The 20,290-nt window shown below is 35.8% G+C and overlaps 1 protein-coding gene across 11 annotated transcripts in view; it reads right to left on the bottom strand.

Annotated features, from left to right (window-relative positions):
- WDR70 (WD repeat domain 70) overlaps window positions 1-20,290 on the bottom strand; it is a 320,625-nt gene that overhangs the window by 251,247 nt on the left and 49,088 nt on the right. For all 11 annotated transcript variants that reach the window (XR_014062734.1, XR_014062733.1, XR_014062731.1 and 8 more), the window contains 2 exons: window positions 14,484-14,543; window positions 11,012-11,145 (listed from right to left, as the gene is read on the bottom strand). Coding sequence is in view for 7 of the 11 variants with exons in the window: in XM_081522027.1 (XP_081378153.1) it covers window positions 11,012-11,145; window positions 14,484-14,543 (194 nt within the window). In the remaining 4 variants the exon portion in view is untranslated. The remainder of the gene's footprint in view (window positions 1-11,011; window positions 11,146-14,483; window positions 14,544-20,290) is intronic.

Genomic DNA, 20,290 nt, shown 5'->3' with positions numbered 1-20,290 from the left:
AAAGTAGAAAGGCTGCCCTTATGAAAACAGTTATCACATTAGGCAGCTAGCAGCTAAAAAGGATGTTCAAGAGATGACACAGGGGCTGACAAAACAAGGATGGACTAACTAGTCAGAACTGTAACAAAATAGCTTCCTGGAAAACAGAATATGCAACACATGAAGTGGAAACTTCCTTGAGAGGATTACTCCTAGACCCAAGCCCCTCAAAACTCCCTTGGACCATAGGTTTGCTCCACTAGCTACAAGCTATTCTTTAAGGAAGTGAGGAGACTCAAGAAGAATGTATTCAGTCTTTCTGTCACCAAGCAAGGGGAGTAAAATAAGAAGGAAGAGATTCTAGACACAAGATCTGCTAACTTTCACTGTAAAGGGCCAGATTGAAAATATGTTCAGCTCTGCAGGCCATATACAATCTCTGTCATGTATTCTTTCTCGTTGAATTATGTTTTACAATCTTTTAACATTGTATAATTTTAAGTTCAAGGGCCAAAAAAAAAAAAGGCCAAAACCAACTCTTGTGTTTAGTCTCTCAGTCGTGTCTAATTCTTTGCAACTCCATGAACTGTAGCCCACCAGGCTCCTCCATGGAATTCTCCAGGCAAGAATACTAGAGTGGGTAGCCATTCCTTTCTCCAGGGGATCTTCCTGACCTGGGGATCCAATCTGGTCTCCTGCATTGCAGGCAGATTCTTTACTGTCTGAGCCACCAGGGAAGCCCAACTAAACCAAACTAACTATGTGTGTGTACTGTGCTAAGTCGCTTCAGTCATGTCCGACTCTTTTGAGACCCTATGGACTGAAGCCCACCAGGCTCCTCTGTCCATACGATTCCCCAGGCAAGAATACTGGAGTGAGTTGCCATTTCCTTCTCCAAGGGATCTTCCCAACCCAGCGATCGAACAGAGGAGCCTAGCAGGCTACCATCCATGGGGTCGCAAAGAGTCGCTCTTGACTGAGCGACTAAGCAGGGACAGGGATCCTTGGTCATTTCCATGTGTGGATGTATCTGTCAGAGAAGCTCCTTAAATTGGGTTCCTGGGTCAAAGAGTAAGTATCTATGTTTATAATTCGGAAGATAACATCAAATTGCCCTCCATAGAATGGAACTAATTTACACTCCAGACAACAATGCCTGAAAGTGCTTATTTCTACAGATCTTATCAACACAGTTTACATTTTACATCTTGGGATATTATCAAATTGTTCTTTAGAAAAGCAGCTTAATAATTGATATCCCACCCTTTCTTTCTCCCCAAATTTGTCTTCTTGCTACATAGGATAATAGAGATCTGTTTCATCTTTGCCCGTCTTACAGGGGAATTTTCATTTTTTTCTTTAATTGTTAGTGAAGTTGAGTATAATGTTTATTGGTCAGTTGTATTTCTTCTGAATTGGTAAAAGCAGAATTCAAATGCAGATTTCTATGACACTGAATCTTTGCTCTTATCCATCATGCACACTGACCCTAGACTAGTTGAAGAAGTGAATTTAATATAAATCAGTTTGCTATAGAAAAAAAAGAGGGAGGGGAAATATTTCAACAGAAGTCTGGAAGAGTAATGAAGCTTCCTTCTACCTCCACAATAACTGACAGATAGGACACAAGGTCAGCAACTTAAGCAGAGCATCATGCCCAATGGCTAGAGCAATGACTCACCCATTATGATTTCTCGTAATAGAACTTTTTACATTGCTGAATCAAGCATTCACTCAGGAAGACGAAATATTAGTTAATGATGGATTTTTTTTCTTTGAACTCTGGAACTATTTAATCAAAAGAAGAAACTAATAGATATATGCCAAGGACTACAAATGTCATTTTAACAAGTAGAAATCACAGCTCAGTGGCAGTCACTTTTAATATAAAATGAATGGAAATGCTAAGATGCAATAAAATTCATTAAGCAGTTATCTTGAGATTACATATCATATTATTTAGCTCGTAAAGAGTGAAACATACCAACCAAAGACTAAAGCCCAATGCATTATAACAATGCAGAGCCAGAGATTTCAAAAACTGTCGATTCCTTATTTACCCTGAACTGATATGGCTTAAGTTAAAATTTTTCAATTTTGCTGGAAAAGCAATTTTTATACTTCCTTTCTTTTTGGAAAAAAAAGGGGGGTGCATCTTGGTGGAAATGCCTCCTTATTCTATACAAAAAGAAATTTTTGGAGAAAAATATGAAAACATTCCATTATTTACTACTTATTTCATGAATAATTAGTTCTTACTATATGCCAGGCACTATTCCAGGTATTGGAATACAAGAAAACAAATATAAAAAACAGGTCATCATTTCTGCTAATGGTAAGTGCTATAAAGAAAACAAACCAGAACAGTGCATAGAGTGGGTGGTGGTAGAGAGGTGGGGAGATGAGCTACTTTTAACAGAATTATTAGGAAAGGTCTCTTTGAAGAGCTGCTGACATCTGAGACACAACTCAAGATGGTTTTTAAGTCAATGAGATAAAATACACAAATTGTGTAACTTGATGACAGAAAGGGTTAACAGAAACCCAGGAAATTAAGTTAAAAAAAAATTTTCTTAAGCTTACATAGTACAATGAAAATATCTGAAAATATCAATATATTCAGGTACACAGTATATATATCAAAGAATATTAACTGTGCTTTCCCATACATCTTTCACCTCATAGTAAAGCTTTCTGGTGATGCACACAATCCCACACTGACCTCTACACAGATCATGTCAACAACCTCCTTTCTAATTAGTAAACCACAAGAAAGTCCTGTCATTCCCAGGACTATACTGACATATCAAGAATAACTTTTGTGATTTAATTAACCTACTAACCCTTGGCTCAGTAGTAAAGAATCTGCCAGCAATACAGGTGACAGGTTCAGTCCCTGGGTCAGGAAGATCCTCTGGAGGAGGGCATATCAACCCACTCCAGTATTCTTGCCTGGAGCATCCCCATGGACAGAGGAGCCTGGCAGGCTATAGTCCATGGGGTCACAAAGAGCCCAACATGACTAAGTGACTGAGCACACACACATGCACTAACTCTACAAATGAAGTTATCTTATAACTTTTTCTTTCCTATTGATGATACCCAAGATTAGTTGCAAATAAATAAAAGCTTGTTATGTTAAGACTGAGTGTGAATATATAACAAGGCTCCTTTTTCTAATAACTCTTATCAAAGTATAGATTTGCAATGAATTTAAAAGTAAATACTGATCACTCCACACCCACAGGAATGATTATCATCAAAAAGACAAATACAAATGCTGGTGACGAGTGGTTAGTTCAATGGTTAAGGACTCACTGCCCAAGGCCCCGGGTTTAATCACCAGTCAGGGGCTTTCCTGGTGGCTCAGAGGGTAAAGTGTCTGCCTACAATGCGGGAGACCTGGGTTCGATCCCCGGGTCAGGAAGATCCCCTGGAGAAGGAAATGGCAACCCACTCCAGTACTCTTGCCTGGGAAATCCCATGGACGGAGAAGCTTGGTAGGCTATAGTCCATGGGGTCACAAAGAGTCGAACACGACTGAGCGACTTCACTTTCAGGGAACTAAGATCCCACAAGCTGCATAGCATGGGGGTGGGGAGGATGGTTGGTGAGAAGGTAGAAAGACTGGAACCTTTTATATTGCTTGTGGGAATTTGAAATGGTATAGCCACTTTGGAAAACAGTTTTCAAGTTATTAATATGTTAAATATAGATTTACATTATGACCTAGCAATTCCCAATTTATGTTAAAAGAAATGAAAACATATGCCCATTAAAAGACTTGTTACACAAATGTTCAATAGCAGCACTATTCACAACAGCCGAAACTGGAAACAACCCAAACGTCCACCAAATGGTGAATGGACAAACAAAATATGCTTTCTCTCTCTCTCTATATATATATATATGTATACATACACACACATATATATAAAGAATACTAGTCAACCATAAGAAGGAACAAAAGTCCTGATGTATGCTACAACATGGGTGAACCTAAAAAATATTCTGCTAAGGAAAAGAGCCCGGATGCAAAAGATCACATATTAGATCACATATGGTTCCATTTATCTGAGACATTCAGAAAAAGCACACCTATAAAGCAGATGAGTGGCTGCCTAAGGCTGGAGGTGGAAATGGACAGTGACCACAAATGGGAATGAGGTTTGTTTTTAGAGTGATGATAATTAGATTGCGGTGACGGTTGCACAACCCCATTGTTAGAAACTATTGAATTGCATGCTTAAAATGAGTGAATTTTATGGTATATAAATTAAACCTTAATAAAGTGAATTTTTTAAAGTAAATACTAAAACAAAAGAACCAAAGAAATCCAAATTAATTTTAAAATGCTGTTTGCTGAAACAATATTATAAAGAATGAAACAACTTCTCTATTGTGATATAAACTGATTATATCCCTCTGCCATAGTCCTCTCATCTGCCATCAGATGAACAAGTTAATGAATGCTTGCTGCCTGCACAGCACATCACTGTTTACTGAGTTATAGTGATGACTCAATCTTCCCACCAATTGTCTCAATTACAACTACTTTGAAACTTTGTTCATATAACACTTTATGACAAAACAAGTTTTCACTTGGCTTTTATCATTTATATATGAAGGATGTCTCTGGTCCTTTCTCATGAGGCCACGGCAACTGAAAGTGAAAGTAGCATTTGAGCCCAGGTGATTTTAAACACAAAGGTAAACAAATGCAGGCATTAGGGTTGTGCTAAATGATTATCAACAGGAAAAAAAACAAAATTTTTAAATTAATGAAAAGAATTCATGAGCCTCTGAAAATACATCCATAAACCCGTTTGAGAAATCTGTAATTATGCAAAGTCTGAGAAATTACTGAAGTATGCAGGGCTGTCTCACTTCACACTGAATGTTCATACAATTGAGTGGTTCCAGTAAGTGTCCATTCACAAAATGCTTTGGGAAGAAAGTCTCTATAATGCATGACCAAAAACAACTGTGTTTTCAGTTATGAGTCTTTGGCAGACTTTCTAAGTGGGAATTTATTTTAACATCTATTAAAATAGCAATTTTAAAACAATAATCACCTGATGAAAAAATAGTATAATTTATCTACTTGAAAAGGTTGAACATCTGACACAAATGATGAACTCTTGAAAACCATTATAGGACAGTAACAAAACTGCAAAAATTTTCTCAAAAGTGAATGTAAATGCATAATCACTTAAGTCAATACTATTAATTGAATTATGTTACATCTGACTAAAAAACACTTTATTGACTATTATCACAGAACTTAAAGTAAGACACCAGGCTTACAAGTTTCCAAATGAATCATTAACTTGTTAATCATTAGCAGACTAGAAGATCATAGTAGAGGGATACAATTTATTTTCAACAATAAAAAAAAAACTCATCCTCTACGTCCCATTGAGTTTCTTTTTTATTTTTCATATTGAATAGAGGCAACCCTTGCTTTGCATGGTTCTGATATGCATGAATTTCAGTTGCCATGGTTTAGATAAATAATACCAGATCCCAACAACACAGCTCAAATTTCAGTTACTATAGTATACTAACCGTGAGTAATCACATAAAGTACAAACTTTGCTACTAGCATGTCAGTCCAAAAATCACTGTATAAATAGAACTGCGCATCCTCATCAATTGCCAATCATAGCACTTGTTTCAAAGTCTGTCACTGATTGGTCACTACACATATGTTACTTAACTTATGCACAGACAACAAAGTACACAGTTGCATTGCCTCCTTGTCTCCCAGGGATAAACCCATGTGACATTTCACAAAATGGATAATCAAAAGAGGGTTATGTGACAATGTCAACATTTTAAAATGTACACAAAAGGCATTTCATTTCTTGCTATCTGATCTTGAGAAACACTCAGTTTACACATATGCCCAATGAGGTATAGAGGTAATCATTTCACCATTTATTTGGAACAGTAAAAAAGTTGCCACAACCATAAAGTCCACCAAGGGGAGAACAGCTAATCAGTATAGTGGTGTTCAAAGTATGTCCCCAGATCAAGGTGGCATGTGGGAACTTGTTCGAGATATAAATTCTTAGCCTCCCCAAACGTAAAGAATTTGAAACTCTAAAGGTAAGGCATAGCATTTAATATATTAACAAGCCCTTCATGTGGTTCTGATACCAATTAAACCTTTAAAACCACTTAACTATGGTAAATTATACATAGTATGCTATGTAGCATTTAGAAAGAATATAGCAGTATACATATAGTGATATAAAAAATCTCCAAGCAATATTGTGAGTGGGGAAAAAAATTATGGAACAACCACCTGATACTATTTATGAAAATAAATATAAAATGTACTTGTTTTTTCATATATATATTTAATACTTGATAACTGCATGAAAAAACCTCAAAGAATTTAACACAATGAAAACAGTGATAAAACCTGGGGAAAAGATTAAAATGAAGATAATAAAGAAAGAACTTTAGTTTTATCTGAAATGTTTTAATTTCTGAATGAAAACATAACTTTATGTAGCACTTCATTAATTCAAACGTTTTCAAAAGAAGAGAATAGAGAGTAGTCATCTTTAAGTGGGCTGAAGATAAGAAATTCTTATTTTGAGCTATCTAAATGATCCAAAAATTCTCAATATTTTAGAAAAGTTTTATTTCATCTACATTTTTTTTTGCATACAACAGAAGGGTTTGTGATCTCAAGGATTCTATCAATAATTTTTAAATCTATGTAAATAAATAATTATTAAGAATCTGTGAGGAAAGAAAGAAAGTAAAAAGTGACTAGCAGATTGGATCAGAGAAACTGTGATACTGATTTTCACTAAATGACAAAAGAAGACTTTAGAAACTAGAAATCCATAAATCTAATGTTGATACGGGGCAAAAGTCCAAAACAAAGTTAAATAAGACTTCAAAATACCAAAGGATGCCTCAAAAAGAAGTTGAACAACAAAAGTTTTTTTTTAATTTGATTTTTATATTGTCAGATCAAGAAAACATTTAACATCAGTCTTTTCAAGGTGTCCCAGGAGAGTGAGAATGAGGCTAAGAATATCACAGCATCAGTCCTTTGGCGAAATTCATCAGAGGTGCCCCAAATCCAGAACACCTTGCCTCAGTCTCACCCCTAAACTGAGAACTTCTGCCTCCCTTCCTGAATGGCTCTGGGGCTCCTCTGGGTGTGAATACCTCTTTGACACCCACTTATTCATCATAATGCTGCCTCTTGGATATCAGCCAAATTCTGACATCTTTTATTGCAGGTGAGGTTTAGATGGTCTAAAAACAGCATACTGTGCTTTTATATCTTGAAAACAGTTAGATTCCCTCAAGTTTTCTTAGCAGATAATATAGAAATAATGCAGATGAGTGACAAAAGAACTTAGCTGAGTAATTGGTATGCATAGATTCTCATATGAGTGAACAACTTAATCTAAAGCAAATCAAAGTCAAAAAAAAGGAAGGGCTTCTAATGGCACACCAAAATCTGCCTCTTGCAATATTTATCAAGTTATTAACTAAATAAGAACTTATTGCACATTTATCAAATTTGCAATTAGCAAAACTCAAAGATCTGACCATTACAGAAGAATTCCAAGTGTTTTATGTAATTATCATCCCCTCCAGGAGGTAGAGCTTAATTTTTCCACTCTCCCAAATATGAGCAGCATTTATTGATTTGCTTCCAAGGAATGGCATAGGGAAAAGTGAGGAAAAAGTAACTCTACAGTGGAGAAATCTTACAAACATGATAGCATGTACCTCTGAAATGTGGTAAGAAGGGCACTTCACCTCTGCGACATTCAGCCCAAAAACCCATAGCCTCAGTCTAACCATGAGAAAAACATCATTTAAACAGTATTATGGATTCTATGGGAGAGGGCGAGGGTGGGATGATATGGGAGAATGGCACTGAAGCATGTAAATTATCATATGTGAAACAAGGAAATAGCAGAATTAGAAAGCCACTATCTTGCATTCCTCAATGAAACAAAATAAACAATTGAGGTATGAATAATCAATGGATGCTAAACTTATTAATTGAAAGGATGAATAGAATCTAGATATTAACGTGGTGCCAAGGCATTTTCCCACAAAGTTCTTGCCTATCTCAAGTATGTAATATTAACTTTACAATGGAGGAATCAGATAGTCCAACTTACCCCAGGGATCAGTCTTAGTTTCTAGTCACTAATAAGTGACAACAACCAGATAATGCATGGCACCTGGTATTAGACAATATGGATTATAATCAAGCCTTTGGATCTTCTATAGGAAATACTGGAGATAAAGAAAAAACTTAGATGATATCAAACGGAAGCAATTAGAAGATTAGGAAGGGAAAATCTCATAGAGGACAACTAGACCTGTCTTTTAACAAAGTTATGGGAAAGAAAATGGTTAAGGAAGGGTCACTGTAGATTAAAAGACAAGTAAGAGAGGTACAAAACAGATGTGTTGTGTATTACTTGATTGGATCCATGTCTGACAAACCAGCATTAAAACACATTTTGAGAGCAAATGAGGAAATTTAAATATGGAATGTTAATTAGAAATATTGAGGAATTCTAAAGAATTTTGTTAAAAGTAATAATGGAACTACATTTACATAAGAAAGTATCTGTCATTTTAAAGGTAACACATTGAAGTATTTCAAAGTGAAAGGTCTGTGTTTTTTTTTTAATATTATAGTTGATTAACAATATTAGTTTGAGGTATATAACAGAGCAATTCAATATTTTATGGATTATACTCCATTTAAAATTACCACAAAATAATGGCTATATTTCCTTATGTTATACAATATGCCTTTGTTGTCTATTTATCTGATACACAGTAGTCTGTATCCTCTTAATCCCATACCCCTATGTCGCCCCTCTCCCCAATCCTCACTGGTAACCACTGGTTGAGTCTCTCCATCCGTGAGTCTATTTCTGTTTTGTTATATAAAAGCAGTGTCTTCATTTTTAAATAATTCAAAAATTACAAAAATGAGCTGAAAGAAATAAATAAAAAGATATTTATAACTGCTAAATCTAGGTAAAGAGTAGATGGCTATTATACTAATCCCTCTATTTGTCTCTCCATTTGAAATTGTTTACAGTAAAAAGTGAATTATAGATGAATAGGTAAATAGATATAAAATATACACTGAGTCAAAAAAAGGCTTCCCCAGTGTTTCAGCAGTAAAGAATCTGCCTGCTGATGCCAGGAGCTGCAGGAAACAGGGATTTGATCCCTGGGCTGGGAAGATCTCCTGAAGGAGGAAATGGCAACCCACTCCAGTATTCTCGCCTGGAGAATCCCATGGACAGAGGACCCTGGCAGGCTACAGTCAATAGAATCACACAGAGTTGGACATGACTGAAGCAACTTACCATGCATGTATGAGTCAAAAAAAAATCATAAAAAGCAGAGAGGGTCACATTACTTGGAGATCAGGAACAAGTGATGGCAAAGGTAAATAGTTGTCATGATTTAAAGGAGTAATACTCACATAACATTTGCAATTTTAGAGTTTTATATTAACTTTATAGGTTGTCAAGAATTCTATTTCTTCCCATCTAACCTTTGATAGCTCACAATTACATACAGGATGCAACAGTTTAATTGCAGAAGAGAAAATAAGCTTATTCTTGGTTTTTTCCTGCATTTTCAATTATAACAGTGTAGCAAATGACACATTTAATAAATAATAGAGCACTGGCTTGAAACTCATGAGACATGTATTCTCTTCAGAGCTGATTATTAACAAAGCACTGGACAGGGACTTCCCTGGTGGTCCAGTGGCTAAGACTCAACTCTCTCAACGCAGGCAACCTGGGTTCGATCCCTGGGGTACGCAGGGAACTGATCCCATATGCTGCAACTAAGACCTGGTACATCCAAATTAAAAAAAAAAGCACTGGATAGTACTGAACAAGTCACCTCATAGCTGTAAAGATAGAAGGAAAGCATAATCCCTTTATGTATCAAGAGACTATCACGTGGGAAAAAGGGATGTAAACAACATATTTTATGTACATTTTCAAAAGATCATCATACTGACTCAAGATGAATATCACTATTTTAAATCATCAGAGCTATTTTAAATACAGCCATCATTGGAGATACTGGAGGGCTTTTTGTACTTTTTTTTTGTTTTTTTGTCTTTTCCTTTCCAATTGATTATTTATTTGACATGATTTAACGAATTTTCAAATCTTTACTTCAGACAAGTTGCAGAAAAATCCCAGCATCTTGTTTAGATGCTCTAACCATCACAAAAGGTTCATCACAAAAGGTTCACAAAAGCAAACACTCAACAGTCCAGAGACAGGAACTTTTCCCATACAGTTAATGGAACCCAGAGTTTAAAAGTGGAGATTAAGCAAAAAGACATTACCCCTTCAAGTTCAGGTTGAAGACAAAACTAGATTTATACCCCATTCACGTAAGAGTAAGAAACTGGGTCTGAATAACTTCAGCTAATCCACATATCTTGAATATTTTTAAATCTCATCATTGAAAGTTCATTTACAATATACATCATGCAAGTTAACAAGTTTCACCAAATAAAATCCATTTCTGATATCCAATAAGCTAAAATATCAAAGATGGTCAAAAAAAGAAACAAGAGGGTGGCTTACAGCAGCCACACGTACAGCCCTTTATGGTACAAGGCTAGCTGACCATACCTGCACAGTGCAGCGCTTGGCTATTGGCTTAACATGTGCTATACACATATATATAATATTACACAGTAGCTACTGAAGTGTTTTAAAGTAAACTAGACAAAGTAACAATTTCTAAATAAAAATGTTTTTTAAAAAACACAACAAAAGACAGAAAATGTCTTTAGAACAGATTCATGTAACTAAAGGAAACTTACTAAAATAAAAGGTGCACTTTCCTTTCATCTGAATAAGGACGGTAGAATACAGTCATGTAAACTTTCTGTATTCTGATAAAAATCATCATAAATGGAATTCAAATGATCAAAGACTCTGTCTTCAAAAATGAAGATATTAAGTTGCATAATACATACCACTCACAGGGCTGAAGGGATCGAAATGCCTTAAAAGAAGCATCCATTCCAGCAAAATCCCAAAATTTAACATCATAGTCATATCCTCCAGTCACTAAACGGGCACCGGAGGGATCCAGACCCAAAGCAGACACCTGTTATTAAAAAAATAAAAAAAAAAATTAAATGGAGAGAAACTATTTATAGTCTATTATAACCCCCATTTCCTTTTTCTAACCCTGCTGCTGCTGCTAAGTCGCTTCAGTTGTGCCCAACTCTGTGCGACCCCATAGACGGCAGCCCACCAGGCTCCTCTGTCCACGGGATTCTCTAGGCAAGAATACTGGAGTGGGTTACCATTTCCTTCTCCTCTCTAACTCTACTTCCTACCTTATAGGTGCTGAAAATAAAGATCACTAACTGTTGTTACTTATGAAAAGTAAAAATGGACAGCACCTTCTAAATCATTTGACTTTGTTATTATGAGTATTATTTCCTTGAATTACAAGAAAATATTTTTTTAGTTTATTTTAGTTGGAGGATAATTATAATATTGTGATGGGTTTTGCCATACATCAACATGAATCAGCCATAGGCATACATTTGTCCCCTTCCTCCTGAATCCCCCTCCCACTTCCCTCTCCACCCCACCCCTCCAGGTTGTCACAGAGCACCAGCTTTGGGTTCCCTGGGTCATACATCAAACTCCCACTGGCTAGCTATTTTAATTTTATCTAATCACCAGCTTCATCCCAGCTTCTCTACCATGTACTCTGAATAGCTATCACTGCAATTTCAAATGATAAACTAAGTTGCCTTAGAATATAAGTAGGTATCTTAAAAACAATTCACTTTTTCAGTAAAAGATTTTGAGAAAGCCTTTTAAGATTATTTGACTATTACTAAATGAAGAACACGTGAATCTAAAATTACCAAAATGAGTCATGTGAATAGGAACCATAAATCGATTTAACAAAATACAGCAAAGTGGAAATTATTATCTTGTGAATATGGCTAAATGACTCTAAGTATAGTCACCTTTAACAATTATTTTTAAACATGAGTTTATAAGTAACTAGCCACATTATAATATCACTTATACTGGTTCCATAAACTATTTGCTTTCCCTGTTAACTTTCTGAGGTCCAATCACATACAAATATCCAATGTATCGCTCACTGTTCTTGAGCTGTATTTAACATTCTCATCAAAGCAGTTAGTCCCTGGATCTATTGCCTCTCAGAAGGAAAGAACTGCATTTGGACTGCATATTAAACATGATTATCATATATGAGACAGAAAAAGAATCACAGTTTGAAATAAAGAAAGGGAAGCCCATAAAGAAAGCTACTATAAATCAATTCTCTAAATAGACATGAAATGTTAAGTTACAGAAGAAATCATATGAAGTCTGGAATTTGCTTAAAACAACCCCACAAGGTAGGCAGATGGCATGGAGGAAAGGAGGCTTATTAGAAATGTAAAGTATACAGGAAACAAGATTGGCCTTATGTCAACAATTGGTAAGGCTCAGAGACAAATATATGGGAATTCCTTTCAGTACTCTCTATAATTCTATGAATGTGTAAACATTTTTACAAAAACTAGTTTAAAAAAAAACAACAGACCTATTTGAAACAGACATACAAAAAAACAACAGGCACATAAAAAAAGACATATTTCCAAGAAATTGAAATATATGTGCAAAGGCAGGACTGCAAAACAAAAAAAATTAGTTAACCTAATAGTACAATTAGAAGTTCTGATTTTTAATGTGTAAAATAACAAAGTATTGTTTAAATTGTATACATTTATTTTTTAATTTTAATTATACACATTTTTAAAGATAAAATTTGCTTTGAAAAAATATGAATATTTAAATAAAATGTGTTATTTGTCTGTTATTAACAGAACTATCTGTTGCAAAAATCTCTAAATGATAGGAAAGCTTCCTTTTTAAGTACTAGCAGTCTATAATTGTTTTTCTTATTTACTGAAAAACATGAAAATTAGTAAAATTCTTTCATGATTTCAGAATAAAAATATAAAAATGTGATTTAATAAAAAGTAGGTATAGTATAAAGAACTAGATGGAAATGGCAGCAATGAAAAGCAGCAATTCTCAGATATTTTGGTTTCAAGACCTTTTACACTCAAAATCTTTTGAGAACCCCTAAAACTTCATGCAAGTTATGTGTGTCAATATTTACCATAGCAAAAATCAAAATTAAGACATTTATAATATTTACTGTTTACTTCATTTAAAATAATAATAAACCCACTGTACTTTATAACCATTTTATGGAAACATTATTTTCAAAAGTAAAAATTTCAGTGGGGAGAATATAATTATTTTAGCATGCATGGCTATTAATTTTATCATTTGTGTTATTTCTGGACCTATTTCTATTAATTGATATTTTTCTGCCTCATTATGGGATGTATTTTCCTACTTCTTTACCTGTCAGACACCTATTAGAAAAAAAGGTTGCTTCAATATAAAGGGAAACCAAGATAATTTTATTCTTTTATTCATTCACAAGCAAGTTTCCTTCATTCAACTATCATTTTTAATAAGATACTATTAAATCTTTCTTTTACAATAAGATAAGTGGCACTAGTGATAAAGAACTCATCTGCCAATGCAGGAAACTTAAGAAACGTGGACTCCATCCCTGAGTCAGGAAGATTCCCTGGAGAAGGAAATAGCAGCCCACTCCAGTGTTGTTGCTGGGAAATCTCAAGGACAGAGGAGCCTGGCGGGCTCTAGCCCATGAGGTCGCACAGTCCATGAGGTCGCAAAGAGTTGGACATGACTAAAGTGACTTGGCAAAATGATTTCATCTTACACCTCAAAATGTTTGCACTATTAATTTTTAAATAACATAAATAAATGTGACAATTATAAAATATAATCCAGAGGAGGGCGGTGGGAGGGCGGTCCTCAGGATAAGGAATTAAAGAATGAAGGAAAAAATAATAACAATAAAATAAAATATAATCCATAAATCTAAGGAATACAATTTTTAGAATCATAATAAGCTTACATTCATTTCTTATCTCAACATCCACCTAAAAAATGAACTCAGGCCTCTTACTGACACAGAAATGAAGCTAAGGGTAATGAGAAATTTTCCACACCATAATAAAAAAAAGTATTTGAGTTTCATTTCTTTCTTTCATTTACAGTGTTCCTATATTGAAGAAAGAGGTTTTAAAGCCAACAATAACAGTGACAATTTCCTTAATAATAACAATAACAATTTCCTTAATGAATAAGTGTTTCTATTTTAAATGAAATGCAATGGCTATTTTGACTGAACAGAAAGGTAATCTGTTTTCCTTAATGTCCATCATTAAGGAAACGTCTATCACAATTTCTTTGTGATATAGGTTGATTGTATAATGGCCTTAATATAAGTATATCATATTAGTTCACTTTTCCATGAGAGCCCTGTTATTGAGGGAAAATAATTAAATTTTTAAAACTTACTGTCTTAGTGCCATGCTTTAGCGTTATTTCATGTGAGTCAGGGATCTTTCGGACAGGATTCTGAAAAAAGAAAATTCCATGACATTAAAAAGTAATATACCATATTTGAGAGGAACTACATACATTCATAGGAAATTTAATTTTTAAAAATTGCATCACTGGCTTTTTAACACAAAACTTTAAAAAATTGGAAATAAAAAGTGTGAGTATTATCATTTCTGAACTTCTAGATAGATTACAATTGGTCACTCTGAGCTGATAATAAATTTATCTTATATCTCTAAAAAGCTAAACCTAAGAAATTCTTTACGTTGTATGAAACTTTAAGATCCTCTCCATACAGAAAAGTTTTAAAGTCCTCTTTTCATTGGTACTTGGGCATACCATGAAGTATTCATGCACTTAACTTATAATAGACAACAGAATTTGCACAGGATATATACCTTTAACCCATAAAAGATAAAAAAACAAAAAACTAATATTCAAATAGTACAAATACGGAATTCAGTCATTCACTGATTCATCAATTCAAAAAGCCTTTATTAAAGTGAGATTATACCAGATGCTCGGAGAAGGCAATGGCACCCCACTCCAGTACTCTTGCCTAGAAAATCCCATGGATGGAGGAGCCTGGTAGGCTACAGTCCATGGGGTCGCTACGAGTCGGACACGACTGAGCAACTTCACTTTCACTTTTCCCTTTCATGCACTGGAGAAGGAAATGGCAACCCACTCCAGTATTCTTGCCTGGAGAATCCTAGGGACGGCGGAGCCTGGTGAGCTGCCGTCCATGGGGTCGCACAGAGTCGGACACGACTGAAGCGACTTAGCAGCAGCAGCAGCAGCAGCATACCAGATGCTAAGTAGCATTAGACACAGTCTCTACTCATCTCCCCTCCCAAAAGGGAAACACCAATAACTCTGCATGCTATGTTAGAAAGGGTATGGACAGAACAACAGAGGGGCAGAAACAATGGATGCATAAACCAGACGTAAGAGGTCACAGTGATCATTTACATAAGAAGTTTCATTGTTTAATCAAGTCTCCATTATCCAAGTGTAGAGTAAGTATACTAAAATTCTACAGTCGTTACAAATTCATGTTAGGATTATCTTGCAATCTACTTAATTAAACATGTGCAATCTACAGACTTTGGTTTCTGACTTCCCTCCTTCTTCAGGATCATTGATGAACCAATCACCAGTTCATTCTAGTTTATCTTAAATCTTTCCCCTACTATGGCTTTCTTCTCAGCATATGACCAATTAAAGTACTTCCCATATTAAAACACACACACACTAATTTCCCCCTATGTTTACTGCTGTATCATCATCTTTTCTTTCCTCACACTACATTTACACTCAGTGCCTCTACTTTCTTTGACCTTCTACCTCTACCAGTTAAGCATTTGTCATTTAATTCCTAATGCCTAGCAGAGTTCTTAGCACTTAAGGGACTCTCAGTAAATATTTCCTGAATGAATAAATATATTAATGCCCCAGGACACTTCACAGACTTTAACCTGCACATCTGACCTTTCATCAGCATGATAACTTCATAACTATTTCTCCATCTTGAAAAATGTTCCTTCTTGGGAGGAATCAGCCTTGACAAAAAGCCAGAAAATCTAGGGTTTTAAAATTAAGCTCTGATACTCATTAACCCTGTCATAACCTCAGAAGAGTAATGACTCTCAGTTTCCTTATTTGCAAAGAGGATAACAACATCTGCCCCTTAGGTTATTGTGAAGTAAGTGTTTTAAAGGTCATAATACAGAGTTTGGCACAAAGTACGTGCTCAATAAGTGACAGCCACCATTTATTCTAAGCCTTAGCTCCTGTCTCTCTGGTCATATTAGTCTATTTCCAGGCTTCTCCTCCTCTTTATTTGGCTAATTTCTACTCACCCTTTAAGACTCAATTCAGATGTGACCTACTCCTGGAAGCATTTCTCAACATTTCAAACTCTGAGTTAAATGACCCTTCTGTGCTGTGCTATGCTTAGCCACTCAGTCGCGTCCAACTCTTTGCTACCCCATGGACTGTAGCCCGCCAGGCTCCTCTGTCCACAGGGATTCTCTAGGCAAGAATACTGTACTCCCATAACAACCTCACCTTGTCTTGTGTGTGCATGCTCAATTGCTTCAGTCGTGTCCAACCTTGTGACCCAATGGACTGTAGCCCACCAGGCTCCTCTGTCTATGGGATTCTCCAGGCAAGAATACAGGAGTGGGTTGCCATACCCTCCTCCCGGGGATCTTCCCAACTCAGGGATTGAACCCATTTCTGCATGCATCTCCTGCATTGCAGAAGGATTCTGTACCCACTGAGCCACCTGGGAAGCCCCACAGAACCTATCATAATACACTGTAGTTTTTGACCTCTCTCTCTCCACACCATTCCCTAACCAAACTGCAAAAGAGATACTTCTCAAAGACTGTGAGTACACACACACACACACACACATACTGTCTCGAGGTCCCGAATCTATAAAACACCTGGTATATGGCAGGCATACAAAAGTTTTTAGAATGAATTAATGGCCGTTACAATGTCTACCTTGTAAATCACATTAGATAATCTTTAATTTACCTCAAACATCAGTGTTTATGTCCATAAAGAAGAACAGGTAGGTGCTATCCATCAGGTGAGTCTGTTGAGTGACAGTCAAAGATAACTGGTGATTTTCCAAAACTAAAAACCTTTGAAGCCCAAATGATCCTGTCCCAGACTAAAAAACCACATACAAAGTTGCAAGTATAGAGAAACAAAGGCAGTTTTGTTTTAGACTTGTTTGCTTCTAAAAGTGGCTATAGTTCATTAGCACCACAGATCAGTAAAGAAGGAGATCAGGAACCCAGAGGCACTGCACGAAAACACTGACCTTACAGTAACCCAAGGAACTGCTGGAAAGTTTGCAGTTTATTTCAAGACAAAGATATTACAGTACAGTTCACTATCTCTTAGAAAGTCCTACACACACTAATCTTAGAACTACCAATATTCCAACACAAATTCCAAAATAATTTAAAAGTTGAACAAATGAATTCTGGACTACCTCTATGTTAATTATGTAAGCCACTGCTTCCTTTGCACCTGGCAATATTTGTAAGTAATAAAAATTCATGTAAAGGTGCTAAGTAAGTACTCTTACAAGAAACAGGAGAACAGTTCAAATGTTTTACTTAGAGAAGAATCTATTATACTATCATTTCATAACCAATGACTTTTTTATCACTCAGGAAAGAGAAACACTGTCACCAAAAGGAAGGATGAAAATTATTTCACTGAATTCAATGCAGAATGTGCCTATATATAGACAATTTTTGACATTTAAAGAAAAAACTTACAAGAACACAGAACAACTTAGTATTTACATTAGGAGTAAATTAAATATTTAAATAAATATTGTTTACATTTAAAATCAAAGTTTTACTCGAAATCATGTAGGGCATAACTCATAAAAAGCCCATATAATTGGCACAACTAAATCATCTAAAATAGTAGCAATCCATCTTTTGGTAGCATATCACTTGATGGTGACTGTTCTTTGTCCAGAACTTTTACTAACGACTTTTTGAAATATGGCTTAGTGTGAAATTTGCTATAACAGTAAAACATTTTCAAGATTTCCCTGCCAGAGGACATCATAAACTACAAGACCTCAATGGAGTCATTTATTGCCAAAATTCATAACAAGAGCTACACTCTTAATGGAAGATGGGAAAAGATACCAGTTTCTGTTTTGGTTTGATTTTAAGGGCCAACCAAAGGATTATTTCCCAGGCTCTTTCGTTTACCTCAATAAGAACAATGATAGCAAACATATCTGGAATAAAATGAGCAATTCCATCTGATGTACATACATCCTTACAGTGTTTTCAAAAGAACTGAAAATCATTAATAACCTTTTTGGAATAAATTTGTCATAAATTTTAAAAGTTAGATATGTATAGTACTTTGAGCCAAAATAAAAAAGTCTACTCAGTAATAAATGTCTACCACAAAGCAGCTAGTAATTGTGGCAGAAAATGGAGATTTCCATAAAGGAACTTGAAAATGAGTGCTACTTTCTTCCAGAAACCACTCTGGAAATAGTTACCATTGTTGTTGCTCGCTGTTTAGTCACTCAGTTGTGTCTGACTCTTTGTGACCCCATGAACTGCAGCATGCCAGGCTTTCCTGTCCTTCACCAACTCCTGGAGCTTGCTCAAATTCATGTCCATTGAGTCAGTGACGCCATCCAACCATCTCATCATCTGTTGTCCCCTCTTTCTCCTGCCCTCAATTTCAGGGTCTTTCCTAGTTCTTTTTATCAGGTGGCCAAAAGTATTGGAGCTTCAGCTTCAGCACCCATCCTTCCAGTGAATATTCAGGACTGATTTCCTTTAGGATTGACTGGTTGGCTCTCCTTGAAGTGCAAGGAACTCCCAAGAGTCTTCTCCAACACCTCAATTTGAAAGCATCAATTCTTCAGTGCTCAGCTTTCTTTATGGTCCAACTTTCACATCCATACACGACTACATCCATACATGAAAAACCATAGTTTTCACTACAGAGACCGTTGTCGGCAAAATGATGCCTCTGCTTTTTAACACATTGTCTAGGTTGGTCACAGCTTTTCTTCCAAGGAACAAGCATCTTTTCATTTCATGGCTGCAGCCACTGTCCATAGTGACTTTGGAGTCCAGGAACATAAAGTCTGTCACTGTTTCCATTGTTGCCCTGGAGTCCAGGAACATAAAGTTTGTCACTACTTCCACTGTTGCCCCATCTATTTGCCATGAAGTGATGGGACCAGATGCCATGATCTTAGTTTTCTGAATGTTGAGTTTTAAGCCAGCTTTTTCACTCTCCTCTTTCACTTTGATCAAGAGGCTCTTTAGTTCTTCTTTGATTTCTCCCATAAGGGTGGTGTCATCTGCATATCTGAGGTTATTGTTACTTCTCCCTGCAATCTTGATTCCAGCTTGTGCTTCATCCAGTCCAACATTTTGCATGATGTACTCTGCGTATAAGTTAAATAAGCAGGGTGACAATATACAGCCTTGACATACTCCTTTCCCAATTTGCAACTAGTCCATTGTTCCATGTCCAGTTCTAACTGTTGCTTCTTGACCTGCAAACAGGATTCACAGGAGGCAGGTAAGGTGGTCTGGTATTCCCATCTCTTAAAGAATTTTCCAGTTTGTTGTGATCCACATAGTCAAAGGCTTCAGTGTAGTCAATGAAGCAGAAGTAGACATTTTTCTGGAATTCTCTTGCTTTTTCTATGATCCAATGGATGTTGGCAATTTGATCTCTGGTTACTCTGCTTTTCCTAAGTCCAGCTTGTACATCTGGAAGTTCCAGTTTCATGTACTGTTGAAACCTAGCTTGGATTATCACAAGCAACCAGAATTAGAGTCCATTCTGGTGTAACTCTCAGAATTAATTCATTTACTCATTCACTTACTAATCACACATTCACTTAACAACATTTGTTGAGTGTTTAATTACATACAACATACCAGGAACTAAGTTAAAGATAAAAAGGCCAATAACAAAGACTTTGCTCACAAAGAACTGTCAAACAAAATAAAACAAATAGGTAAACAAATAAGCAAACTAAAATCTTTCAGAGGCTATGGCAGAAGGATACACAGGGTTTAGCACTCAATTCCATTGTGCCTAGGAATTCCATGTGCCTAGGAAAGCAGAGAGTGATTAGAAAAGGTTTCATGAAAGAGATGTTTGAGATGCCTTTGGAAAAACAGAAGTTCCCTAGGTAAAAGCGGAGGACATCTAGGATAAAATAAGATGAATCC

Source organism: Giraffa tippelskirchi, chromosome 8 (assembly GCF_054371585.1).
Source record: "Giraffa tippelskirchi isolate mGirTip1 chromosome 8, T2T-mGirTip1v1.2.pri, whole genome shotgun sequence".
Lineage (NCBI taxonomy): Eukaryota > Metazoa > Chordata > Mammalia > Artiodactyla > Giraffidae > Giraffa > Giraffa tippelskirchi.
Note: the sequence above shows the minus strand (reverse complement) of the source record. Positions and strands in the feature narration are given on the sequence as shown.